Genomic DNA, 26,264 nt, shown 5'->3' with positions numbered 1-26,264 from the left:
TAAAGCAATCAAGAGCAGGGCTGACTGCCAAAAGCAACTCGCTTTCCTAAGGCTCTGGTTAACCCCCCCCCCACCCCTTGTTTGTTCTCATATTACGGCACATGATCAACAACTCGATCTTTCGCGTAGGCAAACGCAAGGCTTAAAAGCCTCCCGTTCCTATTGGTTGCAGTGGTCCAAAGTGACACGAGTTTGGACGCAACCCAGTTTGAGTATAAGGGTAAAGACGTCTTACTGCAATTATATAGGGCCCTGGTGAGACCGCACCTGGAGTAGTGTGTACAGTTTTGGTCTCCTTACCTAGGGAATGCTATACTTGCCATTGAGGGAGTGCAATGAAGGTTCACCAGACTGATTCCTGGGATGGGGTGGGGGGGGGGGGGAAGAGATTGAGTAGACCAGTTCGATATTCTCTCGAGTTTAGAAGAATGAGAGGTGATCTCATTGAAACATATAAAATTCTTACAGGGCTTGACAGGATAGATGCAGGGAGTATGTTTTCCCCGGGCTGGGGAGTCTAGAACCAGGGGTCACAGTCTCAGAATAAGGGGTCGGCCATTCAGGACTGAGATGAGGAGGAATTTCTTCACTCAGAGGGTGGTGAATCTTTGGAATTCTCTGCCCCAGAGGGCTGTGGAGGCTCAGTCGTTGAGTATATTCAAGACAGAGAGCGATAGATTTTTGGATATTAAGGGAATCAAGGGATATGGGGACAGTGCAGGAAAGTGGAGTTGAGGTAGAAAATCAGCCATGATCTTCATGAATGGCGGAGCAGGCTCGAGGGGCCGAATGGCCTATTCCTGCTAATTCTTATGTTCTTAGAAAGGAATTCAGAAGAAATGTCTTTACCCAAAGAGTGGTTAGGAGATGGAATTTACTACCACAGGGAGTGGTTGAAGCGAATAGTATAGATGCCTTTAAGGGGAAGCTGGATAAGCACATGAGGGAGAAAGGAATAGAAGGGTATGTTGATGGGGTGAGAAGAGATGCGTGTGGTGCATTAACACAGGCATGGACCAAGTTATGCCAAATGGCCTGTGTCTGTGCTGTACATTCTATGAAGGTTTATGTATGGATCCATTACACAAACTACCCAGAATCTGGCACTAAATTAGCAATTAATAATGAAGGTTGGCGTGGGGAAATTCACATGAGTGCAATGCGAGTGCTCTTTTAAACTGGGGGCAAGTTAAACTGTTCGATGGAGTAAAAGGAAGCGCTGTTCTCCCTCTAGCTTATCGTACCCCTCATCTATGCTTGACTTGGGAAGCCCGAAGCCATGGTTTTCGGTCCCTGCCACAAACTCCGTTCCTTAGCCACCGATTCCATCCCTCTCCCCAACTTCTGTCTGAGGCTGAACCACACTGCTCGCAACCTTGGTGTCATATTAGATCCTGAAATGAACTTTCGACCACATATCCGCAGCATAACCAAGACCGCCTATTTCCACCTCCGTAACATCGCTTGTCTCCACCCTTGCCTCAGCTCATCTACTACTGAAGCCTTCATCCATGCCTTTGTTATCTCTAGACTTGACTATTTCAACGCACTCCTGGCTGGCCTCCCACATTCTACCCGATGTAATCTAGAGGCGATCCAAAACTTGGCTGCCCGTGTCCTAACTCGCACCAAGTCCCGCTCACCCATCACCCCCTGTGCTCGCTGACCTCCATGGGCTCCCGGTTAAACAACGCCTCAATTTCAAAATTCTCATCCTTATTTTCAAATCCCTCCATGGCCTCGCCCCTCCCTATCTTTAATCTCCTCAAGCCCCACAACCCCCCCCGCCAAGCCTCAAGCTCTGGAACTCCCTGCCTAAACCTCTCTGTCTCTCTTTCCTCCTTCAAGACGCTCCTTGAAACCTACCTTTTTGACCAAGCTTTTGATCACCTGCCGTAATTTCTCCTTATGTGGCTCGGGGTCAAATTTGTTGACTCATAACACTCCTGTTATGAGCCGTGGGACGTTTCACTATGTTAAAGGCGCTATATAAATACAGGTTGCTGTTGTTGAAATTGGGTCCCAGCGCGAGAAAAAAATTTCATTTCACTGGAATTTGCAAAGTTCACAACTTCTACAGTTCTTCTGAAGTGTTGTAAGAACAGTCCATTCCACATGTCAAGTGATTCATCATCAAGTCTCCACCATGAAAATAACTTCTGAATTGAAAATAACTTGAATAATTGCAAGACTCTCCCACTTAATGGCCAATCAGACATAAAAGATGTAATTTCTCTCTAAATCTATATAGACACTGCCATCATCCAATAGCAGCACGATCAGGCAGCTAACATAGAAACATAGAAAATAGGTGCAGGAGTAGGCCATTCGGCCCTTCGAGCCTGCACCTCCATTCAATAAGATCATGGCTGATCATTCACCTCAGTACCCCTTTCCTGCTTTCTCTCCATACCCTTTGATCCCTTTAGCCGTAAGGGCCATATCTAACTCCCTCTTGAATATATCCAATGAACTGGCATCAACAACTCTCTGCGGCAGGGAATTCCACAGGTTAACAACTCTCTAAGTGAAGAACTTTTTCCTCATCTCAGTCCTAAATGGCCTACCCCTTATCCTTAGACTGTGTCCCCTGGTTCTGGACTTCCCCAACATCGGGAACATTATTCCCGCATCTAACCTGTCCAGTCCCATCAGAATCCTATAAGTTTCTATGAGATCGCCTCTCATCCTTCTAAACTCCAGTGTATAAAGGCCCAGTTGATCCAGTCTCTCCTCATATGTCAGTCAGTTTATTTATCCTGATTATTGCATTTGGTGAGAAATTAAGATTTTTTTGTCGACTTTTGCTTTTTAAAAAAAAGTGTGAATTTTTCTGAATTGAACGTGTCACATGAGCTACATGCCAGAGAGTGACAGTGTTCAATAATCACAATGCCAGTATTTAGAGTACAGTGCCCAGTTCTCCATATTACGATATAGAGGCACTGGAGAAGGTGCAAGAAAGATTTTGAAGGATGATACCAGAACAGAGAGGGTGTAACTATCAGGAAAGGCTGAACAGGCCGGGGCTCTATCCTCCAGAAAAGAGAAGGCTGATGAATGACCCGATAGAGGTCTTTAAGATTATGAAGGAGTCTGGTAAAGTAAACATGGAGAAGTATGTTTCCACTTGTGGGGGTGTCCAAAACGAAGGGCCATAAATATAAGATAGTCATTAACTAATCCATTAAGGAATTCAGGAATTCTTTACCCAGAGAGTGGTGAGAATGTGGAACTCGCTACCACAGGGAGTGGTTGAAACGAATAGTATCGATGCATTTAAGGGGAGGCTTGATAAGTATGTGAGGGAGAAAGGTATAGAAGGAGATGCTGATAGGGTGAGATGCAGTAGGGTGGGAGGAGCCTGGTGTGGAGCATAAAAACCGACACCGATCAGTTGGGCCGAATGGCGTGATTCTGTAATGGCTGTAAATTCAATGTCATTTCTAGGTAACATTGTTTCCTGATTTCACATAGGATGGCCACTGGAAGGCAGAAAATATCACGCCCTAGCCACTTTGTCAAGGGTAAATCCACGGATGAGATTAGTTTCCAAATGAATGATTCATAAAAAATATATATAAACGGAATACTGCAGCAGAGTGATAATTTACAATGCATAGACTTAAAATGACGGTACATTCAGAGACGTGCATTGTTCTCTCAGCCGGCGCTCTCTGACAAATCCTTGACAGGACAATCTTTGGTTGTACATCATCATCATCATTGGCAGTCCCTCGAAATTGAGGAAGACTTGCTTCCACTCTAAAAGTGAGTTCTTAGGTGGCTGAACAGTCCAATGTGGGAATTACAGTCTCTGTCGCAGATATGACAGACAGTTGTTGAGGGAAAGGGTGGGTAGGGAGTCTGGTTTGCCGCACGCTCCCTTCCACTGCTTGCGCTTGGTTTCTGCACGCTCTCGGCGATGAGACTCGAGGTGCTCAGCGCCCTCCCGGATGCTCTTCCTCCACTTAGGGCCGTCTTTGGCCAGGGACCTCCAGGTGTCAGTGGGGATGATGCATTTTATCAAGGAGGCTTTGAGGGTGTCTTTGAAATGTTTCCTCTGCCCACCTGGGGCTCGCTTGCCGTGTTGGAGTTCCGAGTAGAGCGCTTGCTTTGGGAGTCTTGTGTCAGGTATGCGAACAATGGAGCTGGTCGAGTGTGGTCAGTGCTTCGATGCTGGGGATCGTGGCCTGGCCGACGTTGGTGCATCTGTCCTCCCAGGGGATTTGCAGGATCTTGCGGAGACATCATTGGTGGTATTTCTCCAGCGATTTGAGGCGTCTGCTGGACATGGTCCAATTTTCTGAGCCATACAGGAGGGCGGGTATCACTACAGCCCTGAAGACCATGAGCTTGGCGGCAGATTTGAGGGCCTGATCTTTGAACACTGTCCTCCTCAGGCAGCCGAAGGCTGCGTTGGCGCACCGGAGGCGATGGTGAACCTTGTCGTCGATGTCTGCCCTTGCTGATAATAGGCTCCCGAGGTATGGAAAATGGTCCATGGTGTCCAGAGCCACGCCATGGGTCTTGATGACTGGGGGGCAGTGCTGTGTGGTGGGGTCAGGTTAGTGGAGGACCTTTGTCTTGTGGATGTTTAGAGTAAGGCCCATGCTTTCGTACGCCTCAATGAAGATGTTGACTACGACCGCACAACATTATTAGCCGCTGGCGGAGCCTGATACCACGTATTCAGCGGTTAATGCCAGTGCCGCGGAGTGTGGAACGGTACGGACCATATAATGCGCTTTACAGATTTACATTTTTTTTTTGAAAGATTGCAAAGCAAACAATTCTGAGCGGTTTCCCTCTGGATGACGGGTTTGCCTGCCACCTGCACTTTTCACATATCTCCCCCAGACAGAATCGGAATTGACATTTTACAATACCATTGTACGTAGAGCAATCCTGTAAGTCAACCGAGTTCCTGTCAGCAAATGGCCGAGACAAAATTGCACATCCTGAAGGCAATTCATTACCTTTCAAAGAGAGTCAACTTTTTGGATATTAAGGGAACCAAGGGATATGGGGATAGTGCGGGCAGATGGAGTTGAGGTAGAAGATCAGCCATGGTCTCGTTGAGTGGCAGAGCAGGCTCGAGGGGCCAAATTGCTCCTATTATGTTCTTATATTAATTCAGGATGGTGTTTGGGACAGTACAGAATAAACGAGCAAGGCTGGAGGGGGGGGGGTGGGGGGGAGAAGGGGTAGGACTAACTGGATCGCTCCTTGAAAGAGCAGGCGCAGACTCGATGGGACAAATGACCTCTTTCTGTGCTGTACTATTCCATGATAACATTACTGAACGAGCAGATCCCTACGTCTTGCGTCGAGTCCATGATGGGTACATTATTGACATTGGCCTGGAACTGGGAGCTGTGCAAGAGTCACCTGACCCCAGTGCCGGGGGAAATTTCAATGTTGAAATCAGGCAATGGGATTCCACTACAAATTCTTCCCCCATCCAACCCGAGCTTGCAGCCCTGAATGCGTCCAAAAGTGTGCCGGTTTTCAGGCCGAGTGGGGCGGGTTTTCGGTTCCTCTGCGCTCCGTTTTTCGCCCCGGAGCGGCGGCAATGAGGTGTTCTGGGCGGGCGGTCAGCCTCCAGCGCCCCGCGGCGATCCTCGGGTCGGGTTTTGCGGTGGCACGGAGCAGCACCACCCGGAAGAGCTGCGCCCGGTGTGTGCAACGCCCCGGATCGCGCACCAACCCGTCCGCCCCGCGGCACCGACCCGTCCGCCCCGCGGCACCGACCCGTCCGCCCCGCGGCACCGACCCGTCCTCCCCGCGGCACCGACCCGTCCGCCCGCGGCACCGACCCGTCCGCCCGCGGCACCAACCCGTCCGCCCCGCGGCACCGACCCGTCCGCCCGCGGCACCAACCCGTCCGCCCCGCGGCACCAACCCGTCCGCCCCGCGGCACCGACCCGTCCTCCCCGCGGCACCGACCCGTCCGCCCCGTGGCACCGACCCGTCCTCCCCGCGGCACCGACCCGTCCTCCCCGCGGCACCGACCCGTCCGCCCCGTGGCACCGACCCGTCCTCCCCGCGGCACCGACCCGTCCGCCCCGTGGCACCGACCCGTCCGCCCCGCGGCACCGACCCGTCCGCCCCGCGGCACCGACCCGTCCTCCCCGCGGCGACTGCCTGGGAAATCGCACAGTCCGACCATCCTGATAGGAGTCCATTACTCACTTCTCCCTAAGGCAAGTGCGATTGTTATTTCTTTTAGATTTTCTTGCAATTTGTGTTGTGGTGGCGTGGGCAACGTTTTGGGAATGTTTCTGAGTTTTTTTTTGTTTCTTCACCCCCCCCCCCCCCCCCCACCCTCCAGGCATCTCTCGGAGCGCTCCCAGGTCTTTAGCTCGAGACTTTCCCATCCTAACGCCCCAAGAGACGTATACAACGCCTCCCTTTGCGCTGTGCCCCCTGACTCATGGCCCAGCTGCCCAATTTTGTCGACTGAGGCGCAAACTGTTCCCGGGCTCAAACTTTACCGCCATTACTGCCCCGACATCATCAATCCAGCCTAGTGTCTTTTCAATGCTTTATCGGGGTACAAAAAAAGACCATGTCCTGAACCAACTCAGGAAGCTGCGGCACATGTCCACTTATAAGAACATAAGAAATAGGAGCAGGAGTCGGCCATACGGCCCCTCGAGCCTGCTCCACCATTTAATACGATCGTGGCTGATCCGATCATGGACTCAGCTCCACTTCCCCACCCGCTCCCCATAACCCCTTATCGTTTAAGAAACTGTCTATTTGTCTTAAATTTATTCAATGTCTCGGCTTCCACAGCTCTCTGAGGCAGCGAATTCCACAGATTTACAACCCTCAGAGAAGAAATTCCTCCTCATCTCTGTTTTAAATGGGCGGCCCCTTATTCTAAGATTATGCCCCCTAGTTCTAGTCTCCCCTATCAGTGGAAACATCCTCTCTGCATCCACCTTGTCAAGCCCCCTCATAATCTTATACGTTTGATAAGATCATCTCTCATTCTTCTGAATTCCAATGAGTGGAGGCCCAACCTACTCAAACTTTCTTCATAAGTCCAACCTCCTCATCCCCGGAATCAACCTAGTGAACCTTCTCTGAACTGCCTCCAAAGCAAGTATATCCTTTCGTAAATATGGAAACCAAAACTGCACGCAGTATTCCAGGTGTGGCCTCACCAAACCTTATGTAGCTGTAGCAAGACTTCCCTGCTTTTATACTCCATCCCCTTTGCAATAAAGACCAAGATACCATTGGCCTTCCTGATCACTTGCTGTACCTGCATAGTAATCTTTTAAGACATCTCACCGAGCTGCCTGAGCAGCTCTGACAAAAGAAAGACTTGCATTTATATAGCGCCTTTCACGCCCGCTGGATGTTCGAAAGCGCTTTACAGCCAATGAATGACCCAGTTCATCAGTCATCAGGACTGAACTATAACCACATTCTCTCCTGTTAGAATTTAAAGCAACACTGATAGATGTACTGGGACCAAACCATGAGATCTAAAGCACACTTTTTCTCCTGCTGTAGTGCTATAATTTACACGTTCGTCAGTGCCATGGCCACTCCACATCCAGTAATGATAGTAATATCAATGCAATACAGATCTTAAACAGATTCAAACCCCATGAATCCTCAACTGTAGTATATACCTCAGGGTGTTCAATAATATCAGAAATGGAATTCAATAAAGCACTAACTGCGCCCATGAAGGGAGTTAATAAATACCGGTGTCATCTCAGCGGAAGTTGAAATAAAAGCCAACAGGACACTTATTTTAAAAGAAAATGATGGAACAAACCGAGGTTAACCACAGAACTATTATTCTTACTGCAAGCTAACAAAATCGATCAATAGGAACAAGAAAGAAAGACTTGCATTTAGATAGCACCTTTCACGACTACCGGACGCCGCAAAGCGCTTTACAACCAATGAAGTACTTCTGGAGTGTAGTCACTGTTGTAATGTAAGAAACGCAGCAGCCAATTTGCGCACAGCAAGCTCCCACAAACAGCAACGTGATAACGACAGCTAATCTGTTTTAGTGATGTTGACTGAGGGATAAATATTGGCCCCAGGACACAGGGGATAACTCCCCTGTTCTTCTTCGAAATAGTGACATGGGATCTTTTACGTCCATCGGTTTAACGTCTCATCTGAAAGGCGGCAATCTCCGACAGGGCAGCGCTCCCTCAGCGCTGCACTGGGATTGTCAGCCCAGATTTATGCGCTCAAGTCCCTGGAGTGGGACTTGAACACACGACCTTCTGAGTCAGAGGCGAGGGTGCTGCCCACTGAGCCACGGCTGACACAACAAACGAGAAGACAGTAACAGTGGCGCGATAATGTGCACCTTTTCACATAGCACGATCCAAGGGAAGTTTCAAAGAAGCGGGAACGACTGCCCAGCAGATTAGGGTCAGTTTGGGCGGGAGTCGGGGGTAGATGCAACGGAACTGCTGCCCACGGTCAACCCCGTTAAAATACAAGAGAAAGCACTCACGGCAGATGGGACAATGCAGCGGTGTTATTTGGGAGGTGATTCCCGGTGCAATTTTTGGGGGGTGGATTTGAAGCAGGAATTACCACCAAAGTTCTCTGTAAGCTGCACATCCGCGTTGCACTCTGGCTGTTCTGCGTGGCCAGAGAGATGGCTTTTAAATAGAAAAAAAACACTCATGTGGAGAATTGTGAATGGCCCATGTAGCCCATTAAAAGGTGCCGCAAGATCTAAAAACAATTGAGAGAATACCGATTATCACCCTTTTTTTTTTCAGTTTAGCGGCCCCAAAATGAGCAGTAATTCTAAGGAATATCCAGCACGTGGTGTCAAAAGACTGATTTTTGAGAGAAGGGTAAAAAAAACTTCAAACTCTTTGAAAGGATACACATGATATATATATATATTTTTTTTTTTTAAATTTATTCGTTCATGCGATGTGGGCGTCGTTGCCAAGGCCGGCATTTATTGCCCATCCCTAATTGCCCTCGAGAAGGTGGTGGTGAGCCTTCTTCTTGAACCGCTGCAGTCCGTGTGGTAAAGATACTCCCACAGCGCTGACTTTGTCATGGTGGTTTGGTACAACAGAGTGGGCCATTTCAAAGGGCAGTTAAAAATCAACCACATTGCTGTGGGTCTGGAGTCACATGTAGGCCCAGACCGGGTAAGGACGGCCGATTTCCTTCCCCTAAAGGACGTTAGTGAACCAGATGGGGTTTTTTTTTTTACAACAGTCTCATGGTCACCATTACTGACACAAGCTTTTTATTCCCAGATTTTTTATTTATTGAATTAACTCAATTTAAATTCCCCAGCTGCCGTGGTGGGATTTGAACTCGCGTTCCCCTGATCATTGGCCCAGGCCTCTGGATGGCTGGTCCAGTATCACCACTATGCTACCATACCTGAGAATGGGGCCTTGCTCAGGTAGCTGGTATGAAATGCAGTCGAAAAGGTTAATCTGGAGCACAGCTGCAAATCAAACCACGGGGGGCAGAGACGGAAACGAGTCAAAGGCAATCTCACAAGAGGTCCTGGGAACAGAAGAAGCTAAAACCTCGCTGTTACACCCACACGGGATCCCTTCGCAGTCGCACTGCGGAAACACAATCGTCCTGAGCACTGCAGCAGTTCACGAACGTCACAGTTCACCTTCGCGAGACAGCTTAGGCGGGCTGGGCAATAAATGCAGCCTCACCACATCTCACGACAAAACTCAAAAGAATAAACCCACCCGATGTCTTTCAACAAATAGGTCAGCCCATGGCCACGAGCGCATGCACACATTTCCTCTCCCAAGTCTGTAACGTATTCTACTACTGTAGTAAGATTTGCCTTTCTACACCGCCTTCACGACCATCGGACATCACAAGGCACTTTATAGCCAATTAAGAACTTTTTGGAGTGTAGTCACTGTTGTAAGGAGTGAGGGAGTCCCAGGCTGGCAGGACATACGAAGAAAGACTGGATCGACTAGGCTTATACTCACTGGAATTTAGAAGAATGAGAGGGGATCTCATAGAAACATATAAAATTATGACAGGATTCGACAAGTTAGATTGCAGGAAGAATGTTCCCGATGTTGGGGAAGTCCAGAACCAGGGCTTACAGTCTAAGGATAAGGGGTAAGCCATATAGGACCGAGATGAGGAGAAACATTTTCACCCAGAGAGTGCTGAACCTGTGGAATTCTCTACCACAGAAAGTTGTTGAAGCCAGTTCGTTGGATATATTCAAGAGGGAGTTAGATGGGTCCCTTACAGCTAAGGGGATCAGGAGATATGGAGAGAAGACGGGAGTGGGGTACTCAAGTTGCATGTGCAGCCATGATCATATTGAATGGCGGTGCAGGCTCGAAGGGCCGAATGGCCTGCTCCTGCATCTATTTTCTATATATCTATGTAATGTGGGAAACGCAGCAGCCAATTTGCGCACAGCAAGCTCCCACAAACAGCAATCTGTTTTTAGTGATGTTGAGTGAGGGCTAAATATTGGCCAGGACACCGGGGAAAACTCCTCTGCTCTTTTTCAAATAATGCCATGGGATCTTTTATGTCCACCCGAGAGAGTAGACAGGGCCTGGGTTTAATGTCTCATCCGAAAGACGGCACCTCCGACAGTACAGCATTCCCTCAGCATTGCACTGGGAGTGTTAGCCTAGATTTATGTACTCAAATCTCTGGAGTGGGACTTGAACCCACAAACTTCTGACTCAGAGGCGAGAGTGCTCCCAACTACTGAGATCACTGCTAGCTGCACTATTTTCATACATAGCTACTGATGTTACATTGCATCTATGGAGGCTGGAAATGAAGCAGAGTAACATACACACTATGTAACGACATTGACTGCAGTCCAGTCTGGAATGACTCACGGTGTTACACCAATGTAACAACCTTCATTCTATAAACGACCATTATTTGGTCAACTAGCAAAAAGCACCTTCAAGATCTATTTAACAATGCAATCAAGGTAGTAGTCGTATTCTCTGAAACACAGTAGCTGCTGAAAATTAACTCATTAACGAGGGTCAGGGCACAGGCTTACCTCCAGAAGGAAAGGAGTCACTGGAATAAATGTCTTGGTGCAGTCAGAAAGCAGCGTCATTGCTCGAACACAGTGCAATCGGAGAGGGTAGTAGCGAGCCGTGGGCACCAGCCTGAAGAACAAATTCAAGACATGAAATAATCGCCTCTGCGTCGACGTCAGTATTTATTATGGACGCGGCTGCTGCCAACGGACTGGAAGTGCTCTGCGCATGCGCGTGTTTCAGGTTTGTCACGGGAACGGGTTCGTTAAAAAAATTTTTAATGTCGGGAGAGAGCGGGATCCTTGGAGAAAAAAAAAGCAGGTTCCAGATGAATCAGAGTGGCTGCTGCCAACGACCAGAAGCTGCTGCCCGTTGGCAGCAGTCACTTGGATTTATTGGGCCTGAAATTCAGGTCGGAGGTTTCCTTCGGACGAACGGCTCCGACCCACCGGGAATTCTTTCCGAAAGTACCTGGTGGTCCCGGAGGTGCTTGCGATTGCGGTGGGGAGGCCTTCTCGTCCCACGCTTCGGAGCTCGCTCCCGTCCTCGAGGTTCGGACGGAGAAGGTGGAGTCACCTCTCCCACAGTGCGCCACTCCCTCAGCAGTGCTCTGGGAGTGCCAGCCGAGATTCATGCGCTCGAGTCCCTGGAGCGGGACTTGAACCCACAACCTTCTGACTCAGCGGCGAGAGGGCACCGAGATGGTAAAATAGCATGCGACCGATCACCAAACTTTTCCTTTTGATAACATTTGCCCTCCAGTTTGGTCCTTGCAGTTGCCACAGCAGCTGATCTCTGACCTACCCCAGGCCTCTCGACAGGCACTCTGTGTCGGCCAACAAGAGGCACGAGCATATGGGTGGGTGAGGGGGTTAATGGTTGGAAGATTGATCCTTGAACCTGCTCTCCCTTAATAATGCAACTCAGCCCCTCCCCGCCAAAACATTATAAAAACATCCAAACTTCACACGATAGAACGAGCAGCAGAAATAGACTGTTTTTTGAGCGATAAGAGGATAATGGGTTATGAGGAGTGGGCGAGGAAGTGGAGCTGAGTCCATGATCAGATCAGCCATGATCGTATTGAATGGCGGAGCAGGCTCGAGGGGCCCTATGACCTACTCCTGCTCCTATTTCTTATGTTCTTATGTAATCTGCCTTTATATAGCACCTTTAACATAGTAAACCAATCAGAAAATCTCTCCCTAATGCCCTTAAAATAAATCCTGTACATTTTGTGGTTGATTAAAAGCGCGCTTTGTTTACACGTGTCCAGTGTTCCATTTCATTTTGTTTGGGTGCGTGGCCCCTTTCACGGGCTGCACGGACCACTCAGGTTCCCGCGCATGCGCCGTTGTTCCTATTGTAAAGGGGGCTGTGCGGGAGTCCCAGACAACTATGCGGCCGGAAGGGAGCATTGCTCAGAGTGAAAGAACTTGCATTTATATAGCACGCGACGGGCAGCAAATTACTTGTGAACAAAAGCACAATACTGCGGATGCTGGAAATCTGGGATACAAAGAAGAAAATGCTGGGAGGTCACGCAGTGTCCGTGGAGATAGAGAGAGAAAGAGAGTGTGTTCGGGTCGATGACCCGACTGCCAGAATGGTTCTGCCTGACCTGTTGAGTATTCCCAGCATTTTCTGAGTTACTGGTGAAGTCGATTTGCGGTTATGTTGGGGAACTCCACAGCCAAACTGCGCACAGCAAACTCCCACAAACAATGAGGTAAGGGACTATCTGTTTCGGTTGAGGGACAAACATGTGCCAGGATAGCTGGAAAAACTCACTCTGCTCTTCTTCAAAAAGAGTATCATGAAAGCATGTGACACTGCGGTAACCCCTGCGTACTGCACTGAACTATCAACCCAGATTATGCGCTCAAGTCCTCGAGAGGGGCTTCAACCCATGACCGTCCATAACCAGAGGCACGAGTACTGCTGCTAAGCCATGGCACATGGTTTCCACCCAAGGACCATTTTTCCAATAGTTCAGTGCAGTACGCAGGGGTTACCGCAGTGTCACATGCTTTCATGATACTCTTTTTGAAGAAGAGCAGAGTGAGTTTTTCCAGCTATCCTGGCACATGTTTGTCCCTCAAACGAAACAGATAGTCCCTTACCTCATTGTTTGTGGGAGCACTACACTACAAAAATTATCAGACATGTTCTGCCCCACAGTCAGGAGAATTAAATGTTGGTGGTTCCCCTATTTCTGCTAATTTTTAAGTAAGACAAAATTCTAAATAATGAAAAGGAACTGGTTCCAAGGATTTTCCTGGAATGATGAATCACATAAAACAGGAAGGAATAATTACATAGAAACATAGAAAATAGGTGCAGGAGTAGGCCATTCGGCCCTTCGAGCCTGCACCGCCATTCAATGAGTTCATGGCTGAACATCTACCAACACTCCCACAGTCGAACTCGACTACTCTTCATGCAACATACCCAATTAAATCATAACCTGCATGTGAAGATGAAACTCCAGCATTTTAATGCTAGAAACATAGAAATTTACAGCGCAGAAGGAGGCCATTTTGGCCCATCGTGTCCGCGCCGGTCGACAAAGAGCCGTACGGCCCTCGGTCAGCAGCCCTGAAGGTTACATATAAACCTATGAACAATGGCAGAAAGGTAAAGAGCACCCAGCCCAACCAGTCCGCCCCACACAACTGCGACACCCCTCACACTGAAACATTCTACACCCCACCCCAACTGGAGCCATGTGATCTCCTGGGAGAGGCAAAAACCAGATTAAAAACCCAGGCCAATTTAGGGAAATAAAAATCTGAGAAAATTCCACTCCGACCCATCCAGGCGATTGAAACTAGTCCAGGAGATCAACCTGGCCGTAGTCAATTCCCTGCAGTACTTACCATCGTATCTGCGCCGGCCAACAAGAGGTTATCCAGTCTAATCCCACTTACCGGCTCTAGGCCCGTAACCCTGCAGGTTACTGCACTTTAAATGCCCATCCAAGCATCTCTTAAAAGTGGTGAGGGTTTCTGCATCCACCACTCTTCCAGGCAGCGATGTTTTGGATGGCAGAAGAGAAATTTCAGCTTTGTAAAGCGTTAATCCATTTAAATTATGCCGGCTAACAAATAAGGACACAATTCAACACTTAGTACATCACAGGCTCGTTCATCGTGCATGGTCTTCCTCGGTGGGCAGTTTTGGATGCACACACTGTGCACTGCCTGCTGGGTCATGTGAAAAACACCATGGATTGACCTAGTCCCACCCACAGCTCAAATCACATCAATCCCATCATCGCCGCCTTTTGACTGGATCTTTGCTTTTAAATCTCTCCAGGGCATCTCGCCCCTCCCTGTCAGCTGTGGCTCAGTGGGTAGTACACTCGCCCCTGAGTCAGAAGATTGTGGGTTCAAGTCCCACTCCAGGGACCTGAACACACAAATCTAGGCCGACACTCCCAGTGCAGTGCTGAGGGAGTGCTGCACTGTCGCAGGTGCTGTCTTTCGGATGAGACATTAAACCAGAGTCCCTGTCTGCTCTCTCAGGTGGACGTAAAAGGATCCCACAGCACTAAGAGCAGAGGAGTTATCCACGGTGTCCTGGCCGATATTTATCCCTCAATCAACATAACAAAGATTACCTGGTCATCATCACATTGCTGTGTGTGGGGGCTTGCTGTGCGCATATTGCCTGCCGCGTTTTCCACATTACAACAGTGACTACACTCCAAAAGTATGTCATTGGCTGTAAAGCGCTTTGAGACCTTGGGTGGTCGTGAAAGGCGCTATACAAATGCAAGTCTTTCTTTCTTTTTTTTCCCCCTGTCTCTGTAACCTCCTCTAGCCCTACTACCACCCCCCCCCCCCACCCCTCCCGAGAGTCTGCGCTCCTCTAACTCCGGCTTCTTGCACATCCCCCATTTTCATCACTCCACTGTTAGCGGCTGCACCTTCAGCTGGCTTGGGCCCAAAGGTCTGGAATTCATTTCCTAAACATCGCCACCTCTCTCTCTCTTCCTCCTCCTTTAAGCCCGACGTCTTTGACCGAGATTTTGGTTACCTGTCGTAATATGGATCGATGTTAAATATTGTTTGATGACTCTCCTGTGAAATGCCGTGGGACATTTTATTACATTAAAGGCGCTATATAAATGCACGTTGTTGCTGAATAGAACTACAATCATTGGCTAAAACACAGCTGCAACCAAAAATATCCTTTTCAAGTTGCACCCGCTTTCAAAATAGACGGAGAGAGCAGGCCGGCTGAGGAAAGAAGACAAGTTCGACTAAAGTCCAAAAAAAGAGTAGGCGCAATTTTTTTTTTTTAGTAGTCTGGGGTTAACATGGCATGAATAAATCTGTTCCCTGTGTTTGCAGAGGTTTATTACAGCAGGATTAATGTGTTTACAGTCACACTGCAAGAGCAAATAATGTACAAAATTGATCAACCAAGCGTGACAGGAATTTCTCTCCACCTCCGGCGGTCTTTGGGTTAATAATGGCAATACAGTGAAACAACTACTCCCCCATAACCTGCACGTCTCGATATTAATCATCAATTCATTTTACTTGCACTGCTTGTGGTTAAGACAGCTTTGTCGAGTATCAATTTCCATCACGCTTGCAAAAATCAGTGATCCTAATTACGATTTTTGGTAAAGAAAAAAAAACTGTGGCGCATTTGTAACCTTCACTGCTGTAGCCACCATGCTTGCATTGCTGGGAGAGATGGTTTACTCCTTAATGAAACAGTTAACAGCAGAATTCATTACAATCTGGCCACAAACAGCTCCCACCTGCTAAAACTTGCCTGCCAGGATGTTACCAGGGCTCCAAGGATTAGATGATGAGGGGAGATAACATACACTAGCCTTGCATTCCTTGGAATATAAAATCACAGAATGGGTACAGCACATTCGGCCCCTCGAGCCCATGCCAACTCTCAGCTAGCCCCACTCCCCCGCCCTTTCCCCGTAGCCCTGCAATTTTTTTTTCCTTCAGGTACTTATCCAGCTCCCTTTCAAAAGCCACAAAGAGTCTGCCTCCACCACCTTTTCCGGCAGTGCATTCCAGATCATAACCACTCGCTGCGTAAAAAAGCTTTTTTTTCTTACGTTGCGTTTGGTTGCCAATCACCTTAAATTTGTCTCCTCTGGTTCTTGACCCTTCCACCAATGGGAACAGTTTCCCTCTTGTCTACTGTCTAGCAAATCTCCTCTCAAAGTTCTCTGCTCCAAGGAGAACAACCCCAAGCTTCTCCAGTCTAGCCCCGTAACTGAAGTCCCTCATTCCTGGAACCGTTTGTCCTGTTCCATTTCCCAGAACTAAATCAGACAATGTTTCTTTCCTCGTCAGACTAGAAAAATATTGATCTCGGAAGGAAGCAGTCTTGGATGCATTTTAAAAGTGTTCTCCTCTTCGACCACAGTTGAAATCACTTAATGTCACTGCCGTGCTGTTCGTTATATCTCTCCGACGATCCACAAATCTTCCCCATGGAAACGTCACCATTTCATGGTCGTAATGCACGCTAGGAATTGTCCCATTTCCCTTCCTACTCCTTAACCCTCTATGGAGTACGTCTTAGCAAGAGCCTCCCTGAACATCTTTACATTCTGCACTGTGACAGAATCCTTTATTAATACTGCCATCCTATGGCTAGTACTGCACTGCCGGAAAGGTGGTGGAGGCAGACACAACCTGATCTTTCAAAGGGGAGTTGGATAAGTACAAGAACATAAGAAATAGGAGCAGGAGTAGGCCATACAGCCCCTCGAGCCTGCTCCGCCATTTAATACGATCATGGCTGATCCGATCATGGACTCAGTTCCACTTCCCTGCCCGCTCCCCATAACCCCATATTCCCTTATTGTTTAAGAAACTGTTTATTTCTCTCTAAATTTATTCAATGTCCCAGCTTCCACAGCTCTCTGAGGCAGCAAATTCCACAGATTAACAACCCTCTGAGAAGAAATTTCTCCTCATCTCAGTTTTAAATGGTTAGTCCCCTTATTCTAAGATTATGCCCCCTAGTTCTAGTTCTAGTCTCCCCCATCTGCATCCACCTTGCCAAGCCCCCTCATAATCATATACGTTTCAATAGGATCACCTCTCATTCTTCTGAATTCCAATGAGTAGAGGCCCAACCTACTCAATCTTTCCCCATAAGTCAACCCCGCATCTCTGGAATCAACCTTGTGAACCTTCTCTGAACTGCCTCCAAAGCAAGTATATCCTTTCGTAAACCAAAACTGCACGCAGTACTCCAGGTGTGGCTTCACCAATACCCTGTATAACTGTAGCAAGACTTCCCTGGTTTTATACTCCATCCCCTTTGCAATAAAGGCCAAGATTCCATTGGCCTTCCTGATCACTTGCTGTACCTGCATACTAACCTTTTGTGTTTCATGCACAAGTACCCCCAGGTCCCGCTGTATTGCAGCACTTTGCAATCTTTCTCTATTTAAATAATAACTTGCTCTTTGATTTTTTTCTGCCAAAGTGCATGACCTCACACTTTCCAACATTATACTCCATCTGCCAAATTTTTGCTCACTCACTTAGCCTGTCTATGTCCTTTTGCAGATTGTGTGTGTGCTCTTCACAACCTTGCTTTTCCTCCCATCTTTGTATCATCGGTAAACTTGGCTACGTTACACTCAGTCCCTTCTTCCAAGTCGTTAATATAGATTGTAAATAGTTGGGGTCCCAGCACTGATCCCTGCGGCACCCCACTGGTTACTGATTACCAACCCAAGAATGTTCCCAATGTTGGGGAAGTACAGAACCAGGGGTCACAGTCTAAGGATAAGGGGTAAGCCATTTAGGACCGAGATGAGGAGAAACTTCTTCACCCAGAGAGTGGTGAACCTGTGGAATTCTCTACCACAGAAAGTTGTTGAGGCCAATTCACTAAATATATTCAAAAAGGAGTTAGATGTAGTCCTTACTACTAGGGGGATCAAGGGGCATGGTGAGAAAGCAGGAATGGGGTACTGAGGTTGCATGTTCAGCCATGAACTCATTGAATGGCGGTGCAGGCTCGAAGGGCCGAATGGCCTACTCCTGCACCTATTTTCTATGTTTTTATGAACCATTTATCCCTACTCTTTGTTTTCTGTTCGTTAGCCAATCCTCTATCCATGCTAATATATTACCCCAACCCCGTGAACTTTTATCTTGTGCAGTAACCTTTTATGTGGCACCTTGTCAAATGCCTTCTGGAAGTCTAAATACACTGGTTCCCCTTTATCCACTCTGTTTGTTACATCCTCAAAGAACTCCAGCAAATTTGTCAAACATGATTTCCCCTTCATAAATTCATGCTGACCCTGACTGACCGAATTTTGCTTTTCCAAATGACCTGCTACTGCTTCTTAAATAATGGACTCCAACATTTTCCCAATCACAGATGTTAGGCTAACTGGTCTATAGTTTCCTGCTTTTTGTCTGCCTCCTTTTTTAAATAGGGGCATTACATTTGCAGTTTTCCAATCTGCTGGGACCTGCCCAAAATCCAGGGAATTTTGGTAAATTACAACCAATGCATCCACTATTCCTGCCGCTACTTCTCTTAGACCCTAGGATGCAAGCCATCAGGTCCAGGGGATTTATCTGCCTTTAGTCCCATTATCTTACTGAGTACCACCTCCTTAGTGATTGTGTTTGTGTTAAGTTCCTCCCCTCCTATAGCCCCGACAGAAGCCACTGTTGGAATATTGTTAGTGTCCTCTACCGTAAAGACTGACACAAAATATCTGAAGGAAAAGAAATTGCAGGGCTATGGAGAAAGGGCAGGGAGGTGGAAGTAGGTCTGGCCAAGAACTGGCATGGGCTCGACGGGCCGAATGGCCTCCTTCTGTGCTGTAACCATTCTATGACAAACAGCTGATGTGACAGAGTGGGAGAACAATTTGGAAAAAGGTACTACAATATAGTTAGATTCAGTGAAAGAATAGAACAGGATAATGAAGAGTTAAAGGATAAAGTGCTGGATTGGAAAAAGGCAATGCCCAATGAGATAGCAAGGGATTTGGCAGAAATCAACTGGGTAGAAAAGTTAGCAAACCAGATGAAATACAGAAAGGGGAGCAGAAACTCAGACCACAATATTTCAATCCGCCCTTGTGCAGTGGGACTGGAGACTAGACAATGTGACATATCTGTTTAAAGAAGGGATAGAAGAATCAACAGTAACTACACCCAGTTAGTTTAGTGGGCAAATTTTCAGTGTCCACGGGGGTGAATTTCCACAGGATCTCCCATTCACCCACTGTAACTATAGCGACCTGTTGCAGAAACTCTGGGAAAAAGGCAGAACGAGGAAATTCACCCCCCCACAACTTAAGATCAAATGAGTGTGCATTTCAAGATGCAAGGGATAACTAAGAATAGACAGCATGAATACAAAATCAAAATACTGCGGATGCTGGAGATCGGAAATAGAAACTATAAATGCTGGAAATACTCAGCAGGTCAGGCAGCATCTGTGGAGAGAGAAACAGAGTTCACGTTTCAGGTCGATGACCCTTCGTCAGAAATGGAAAAAGTTAGAGCTGTAACAGGTTTTTAAGCAAGTGTGGAGGCAGGGAAAGAGGTGGGGGGAGGGGAGGAAAGAATAAAAGGGAAGGTCTGTGATAGAGTGGAAGGTAGGAGAGATTAGAGAGACAAAAGGGATGAGTGTACAAAGCAAAAGGAGATGGTAATGGGACAAGTAATGAAACAAATGATAAGACTAGAAGAGGTGTAAATGGGAATGACAAAAGAACAAAATCAAAATGTTGATAATTCTGCCATTCCCATTTACACCTCTTCTCGTCTTATCATTTGTTTCATTACTTGTTCCATTACTAAGTTTTGTGTCATCTGCAAATTTAGAAATGATGCCCTGTACACCCACATCCAAGTCATTAATATATATCGCGAAAAGCAGTGGTCCCAGTATCAACCCCTGGGGAACACCACTGTATACCTTCCTCCAGTCCGAAAAACAACCGTTCACCACTACTCTCTGTTTCCTGTCGCTGAACCAATTCCGTATCCATGCTGCCACTGTCCCTTTAATTCTCCATGGGCTTCAACTTTGCTGGTAAGCCTATTATGTGGCACTTTGTCGAGCACCTTTTGGAAATCCATGTACACCACACGTTAACCGCATTACCCGCATCAACACTCTCTGTTACCTCATCAAAAACCTCGATCAAGTTGGTTAGACACGATTGGCCTTTAACAAATCCGTGCTGGCTTTCCTCAATTAATCCACACTTGTCCAAGTGACTGCTAATTTTGTCCGAGATTATTGTTCCTGTTGAATACTGTAGATATAAGGCCTGTGGATTTTCATAATGTCTTCGACAAGCTGCCTGACAGAAGGCCCGATATAAAAAAATATCAGCATATGGTATAAGGCGAAATGTCGCAGCTTGGAGACAATGCTGGCCGTCTGACGGGAAGCAAAGGGCTCGGGTTAATGCTCGGACTGGGGAACAGTTGGACATTGCGCATCCCAAGGATAAGTGATGGGCGCACTTTTATTCTCGATAGAGAAGCGATTTCGACTTGGGCACAGCGAGCATGAGACTGAAATTTGCTTGCGACACAAAAAGCAAGGATTTGTAAATCCAGGAGGAAGACTGAAAAAGACTTCAGGAAGGCAAACAGCTTAGCGGAATGGGCAAGACGGCAGCTGATGCGATTTAATGTGGAGAAGCGTGCAGTAATGCATTTTGAGGGCAAAAAGCAAGGAGTGGGAGCATAAACTCAATGGAAAGATGCTGAAGGGTGTGGATGAACAAGAGGTCCAGGGGTTCAAATCCATAATTCCTTGAAAGTGCGAGTTCAGGTGAATTAAACCTTAAAAAAGGGCGAACAGCCATGTTCCCCCAAAGGCACGCATCAATTGGGAAGTTCCGCGCAGGCCGCTCACAGGCTGTTCCTGTTGGGGGTTCCCAATCCCGCCTGGCCGTGGAGCACATTTAAAGGGACATTGCATGAATAACATAGAGGAAACATTGGCTATTAGCACTTTTGGCTTTTAGAAAAATGTGCAAAGAGCACAAAAGCCAACAAGTAATCACAAGATAGTGGTTAGGGCACAGTTAGAGTATTGTGCACACACCCCATTACCGAAAGGGTATTAAAGCCATAGAACATAAGAACATAAGAAATCGGAGCAGGAGTAGGCCATACAGCTCCTCAAGCCTGCTCTGCCATTTAATACGATCATGTCTGATCCGATCATGGACTCAGGTCCACTTCCCTGCCCGCTCCCCATAACCTCTTAAGAAGCTGTCTATCTCTGTCTTAAATTTATTCAGTGACCCAGCTTCCACAGCTCTCTGAGGCAGCGAATTCCACAGATTTACAACCCTCCGAGAGAAGAAATTCCTCTTCATCTCAGTTTTAAATGGGCGGCCACTTATTCTAAGATTATGCCCCCTAGTTCTAGTCTCCCCCATCAGTGGAAACATCCTCTCTGCATCCACCTTTTCAAACCCCTCATAAATCTTACACGTTTCGATAAGATTACCCCTCATTCTTCTGAATTCCAATGAGTAGAGGCCTAACCTACTCATAAGTCAACCCCCTCATCTCCGGAATCAACCGAGTGAACCTTCTGTGAACTGCCTCCAAAGCAAGTATATCCATCGAGGGCAAGGCGTACAGCGTAGATTCTCCTGGATGAATCTGAGGGGGATTGACAGGGTAGATGCTGAGAGGTTGTTTCCCCCGGGCTGGAGTGTCTAGAACCAGGGGTCACAGTCTCAGGATAAGGGATCGACCATGAAAGACTGAGATGAGGAGGAATCTCTTCACTCAGAGGGTTGTGTAATCTTTGGAATTCTCTGCCCCAGAGGGCTGTGGATGCTGAGTGTCTGAATATATTTAAGGCTGAGATCGATTGATTTTTGGAGTCTAGGGGAATCAAGGGATATGGGGATCGGGCGAGAAGGTGGAGCGGGGGTCGATGATCAGCCAGTATCTTATTGAATGGCGGAGCAGGCTCGGGGGGCCGTGTGGCCTACTCCTGCTCCTATTTCTTGTGTTCTTATGATGCCGGCGATGGGAAACTTGAGATAATGGGACTAATTCCACTGGAGCACAGGAGATTTAATTGAGATTTTTTTTTAAATGAAGAAAGATTTTGTTAGGGTGAGCAGTGAAAGACTCAGGGTGAAGGCGGCAGTGGTGAGGGGTCAACTTAAAATAGTCACACAAACAGTTTAGGAACATGAAATGCTTTTCCACGGGGAGTAGTTAGGAACATAGGAAATAGGAGCAGGAGTCGGCCATTAGGTCCCTCGAGCCTGCTCCGCCATTTAATAAGATCATGGCTGATCTGATCATGGACACAGCTCCACTTCCCTGCCTGCTCTCCATAACCCTCGACTCCCTTATCGCTCAAAAATCTGTCTATCTCCATCTTAAATATATTCAATGACCCAGCCTCCACAGCTCTTGGAATGAGAATTCACAGATTTACAACCCTCAGAGAACAAATTCCTCCTCATCTCAATTCTAAATGGGCGACCCCTTATTCTGAAACTATGCCCCCTAGTTCTCGATTCTCCCACGAGGGGAAACATCCTCTCTGCATCTACCTTGTCGAGTCCCCTCAGTATCTTATAGGTTTCAATAAATTGAGGCAGGAACAATTGCAGCTCTTAAGTGGAAGAATAGCTAAAAGCAGAGGAAGACTCGAAACTATGGGGAGATAGAATGGCTATGGCATTAATTCTGGCTTGCTCCTTTCTATGCTATGAATGTCTATGGTACAGAAGTCAATGAGCATGACCTCACACCATGAGGGTTGGACACAAGCCAAACATTTTAAAAAATTTGTTCCTGGGATGTGGGCTTCGCTGGCAAGGCCGGCATTTATTGCCCATTCCTAACTGCCCTTGAGAAGGTGGTGGTGAGCCGCCTTCTTGAACCGCTGCAGTCCCATGTGGTGAAGGTGCTCCCAGTGCTGTTAAGGAGGGCGTTCCAGGATTTTGACCCAGTGACCATGAAGGAACGGCTGATCTATCTCCAAGTCAGGATGGTGTGTGTGACTTGGAGGGGAACGTGGAGGTGGTGGTGTTCCCATGCACCTGCTGCCCTTGTCCTTCTAGGTGGTAGAGGTCGCGGGTTTGGGAGGTGCTGCCGAAGAAGCCTTGGCGAGTTGCTGCAGTGCATCTTGCAGACATTTACAATGTTACCTGTTCTCTGTCACGTAGGGTCCGAGCAGCAATGGGTCTACTATCCAAAGAGACCTTTATTCAGGGCTGAATAGTCTTTGATAACCTTATGGACGTGGAGAGTGGTCTGCCCCGAGACAGACGACAGGCGACCGTGGGCAGGAGCTGACCACCAACGTCCTTAGCAAAGGATTTCAGAAGCTTCTGGGCTGAGTTCCAATAGTCCAGGCCACGTCTTCAGATTACCCAGTCCAAGACAGCGAGTCCTCCAAATGGTGACAGTTCAATGAATTCTGTGCTGCGATATTCCATCAGGGAGAGCCATTGATTGCTCCACTATCCCTCGGAACAATCAGCATTCAGGGAGCGTAGAGGTCACTTCGACAGGGCAACAAGTTCGACACAGACTGCAAAATACGTGCAGTAGGCACTTTCCGCACTCAAAGTCTAAAGGCAATTAAATCACAACTTGGTTTTTACATTTCCGACCCACGTACAGGTAATATAGTCGGTTCAGGTAAAGCAAATGGACAGCGATGTGACAATCGAAGAAAGTCAATTTCTCCCATTGCAAGTAATTTATATCACTTGGCAATCATTAGTATACATCTATTTGTGTGTCATTTTACATGTAGGTGTCAGGTTGGTATGAAAGCGACCTGAGAGTGTTAATCTGCTACATGAAGTTTTGCATCTTCGCACAGGAGATTACCGCAACTGGAAACAGCTACTAATGTGATGGTTTCTAACCCGATAAGCCAATCCTGCCTCATACGCTACAAGGACAAGCTGTGGAATGGTTGGGGGAGCTCTGCAACGCACGGTTTCGCAGCACACCACCAAACACTGCACTCGATGGCTAGCCCGAATTGCAAAACCACTCCCGACGGGTCAAGACACAAAAATCATTGCTCGAGGATCGAAACATTTGCTCCAGGTCGGGCTGCAATAGCCGCAGTCTGCCACCTCCCATGTGTAGTGCAGCAGGGGCCACGGGTTTAACCCATAGCCCTAAATTTCCCAAAACCAGCTCTGCGGTCAGATAATGCAATCGAATGCAACAAGCCGAGGACAAGAGTCGCGTGTTGTTCTGGTGCAAGGTCATCGAGCTGAAACGTTAACTCGGTCTCTCTCTCCACAGACGCTGTCTGACCCGCTGAGTATTTCCAGCATTTTCTGGTTTCATTACAATCTTCCAGCATCCGCAGTATTTTGCTTTTGTTGTCAGCCAAAACTAGGCGGTCCGTGTCCTAACTGAGTCCCGCTCACCCATCACCCCCCGTGCTCACTGCCCCATGTCCTAACTCGCACTGAGTCCCGCTAACCCATCACCCCCTGTGCTCGGTGCCCGTGTCCTAACTCGCACTGAGTCCTGCTCACCCATCACCCCCTGTGCTCTCTGACCGTGTCCTAACTCGCATTAAGTCCTGCTCACCCATCACCCCCTGTGCTCACTGACTTACATTGGCTCCCGGTTAAACGCCTCGATTTCAAAATTCTCATCCTTGTTTTCAAATCCCTCCATGGCCTCGCCCCTCCCTATCTCTGTAATCTCCTCCAGCAGCTCCCCCACCCGAGATGTCTGCACCTTTAAAACTTTCCTTTGTCCTGCTCTTCTGATGAAAGGATGGTGACCACCACAAAAGAAGAAAGACTTGCATTTATATAGCGCCTTTCACAATCATTGGACGACTCAAAGCGCTTTACAGCCAATGTTGTACTTTTGGAGTGTAGTCACTGTTGTAATAAGAACATAAGAAATAGGAGCAGGAGTAGGCCATTTGGCCACTCGAGCCTGCTCCACCATTTAATAAGATCATGGCTGATCTGATCTTGGCCTCAGCTCTACTTCCCTGCCCGCTCTCCATAACCCACGACTCCCTTATCGCTCAAAAATTTGTCTATCTCCACCTTAAATATATTCAATGACCCAGCCTCCACAGCTTTCTGGGGCAGAGAATTACCCAGATTTACAACCCTTAGAGAAGAAATTTTCCTCATCTCATCAATGTAGGAAACGCAGCGGCCCATTTGCGCACAGCAAGCTCCCACAAACAGCAATGTGATAATGACCCGATAATCTGTTTTTATGTTGATGGAGGGATAAATATTGGCCAGGACACCGTTATTCAGAGAGATACACATTACATGCTGTGCACCCCCAAGATAAGCTTACAGCCCTTCCCCAGCGTAGTCCCATATATACACAAGAACAAGAGAGTCCCCAATTAATTCTCACTCCCTGCATATAATTAACACTCAATTGCTACACATGACTGAACCACAATTAACACCTTGTCTCTGGCCTTGCAGGGTTTCCCCAAACCTCCCTCCCCGCAAATATCGGGGCCAAGACTTTTAATGGAATTATTTTTCTTTTTTTTCTTCTTTAAAAAGACACAAACCTCTTCCTTGCACGATGACAAAGCTGAACACCAGCATTCCCCCTAACCCGCACAACGATTGGGAGGTGCTGCGCTGGGCGCTCACCAGCTGCATCGCTGGAAATAATAGCGGGCGCACACGGCCACGCGGCAAATCGAAAGGAGGCGCGCGCCCCTAAAATAGAAATCATAGAAAATTAACGGCACGGAAGGAGGCCACGCCGGTCGACAAAGAGCCACCCAGCCTAATCCCACTTTCCAGCTCTTGGTCCGTAGCCCTGTAGGTTACAGCGCTTCAAGTACACATCCAAGTACTTTTTAAAATGTGATGAGGGTTTCTGCCTCTACCACCCTTTCAGGCAGTGAGTTCCAGACCCCCACCACCCTCTGGGTGAAGACATTTTACCTCAAATCCCTCTAATCCTTCTACCACTTACTTTAAATCTATTCCCCTTGGTTGTTGACCCCTCTGCTAATAGATCCTTCCTATCCACTCTATGTAGGCCCCTCACAATTTTAAACACCTCAATTAAATTCCGCCCCCCCTCAACCTCCTCTGTTCCAAGGAAAACAACCCCAGCCTATCCAATCTTGGCAACATCCTCGTAAATCTTTTCTGCAGCCGTTTCCAATGCAATCACATCCTTTCCTGTAATGTGGTGACCAGAACTGCACGCAGTATTCAAGCTG

General features: G+C 47.6%; 1 protein-coding gene across 1 annotated transcript in view; it reads right to left on the bottom strand.

Moving 5' to 3' along the window:
* Positions 1 to 26,264, bottom strand: part of noc2l (NOC2-like nucleolar associated transcriptional repressor) — a 233,678-nt gene that overhangs the window by 114,404 nt on the left and 93,010 nt on the right. Inside the window, exon 12 of the mRNA XM_070860484.1 lies at positions 11,048 to 11,159. Within this exon, the coding sequence (XP_070716585.1) occupies positions 11,048 to 11,159 (112 nt within the window). The remainder of the gene's footprint in view (positions 1 to 11,047; positions 11,160 to 26,264) is intronic.

This window comes from Pristiophorus japonicus, chromosome 18 (assembly GCF_044704955.1).
Source record: "Pristiophorus japonicus isolate sPriJap1 chromosome 18, sPriJap1.hap1, whole genome shotgun sequence".
NCBI lineage: Eukaryota > Metazoa > Chordata > Chondrichthyes > Pristiophoridae > Pristiophorus > Pristiophorus japonicus.
Note: the sequence above shows the minus strand (reverse complement) of the source record. Positions and strands in the feature narration are given on the sequence as shown.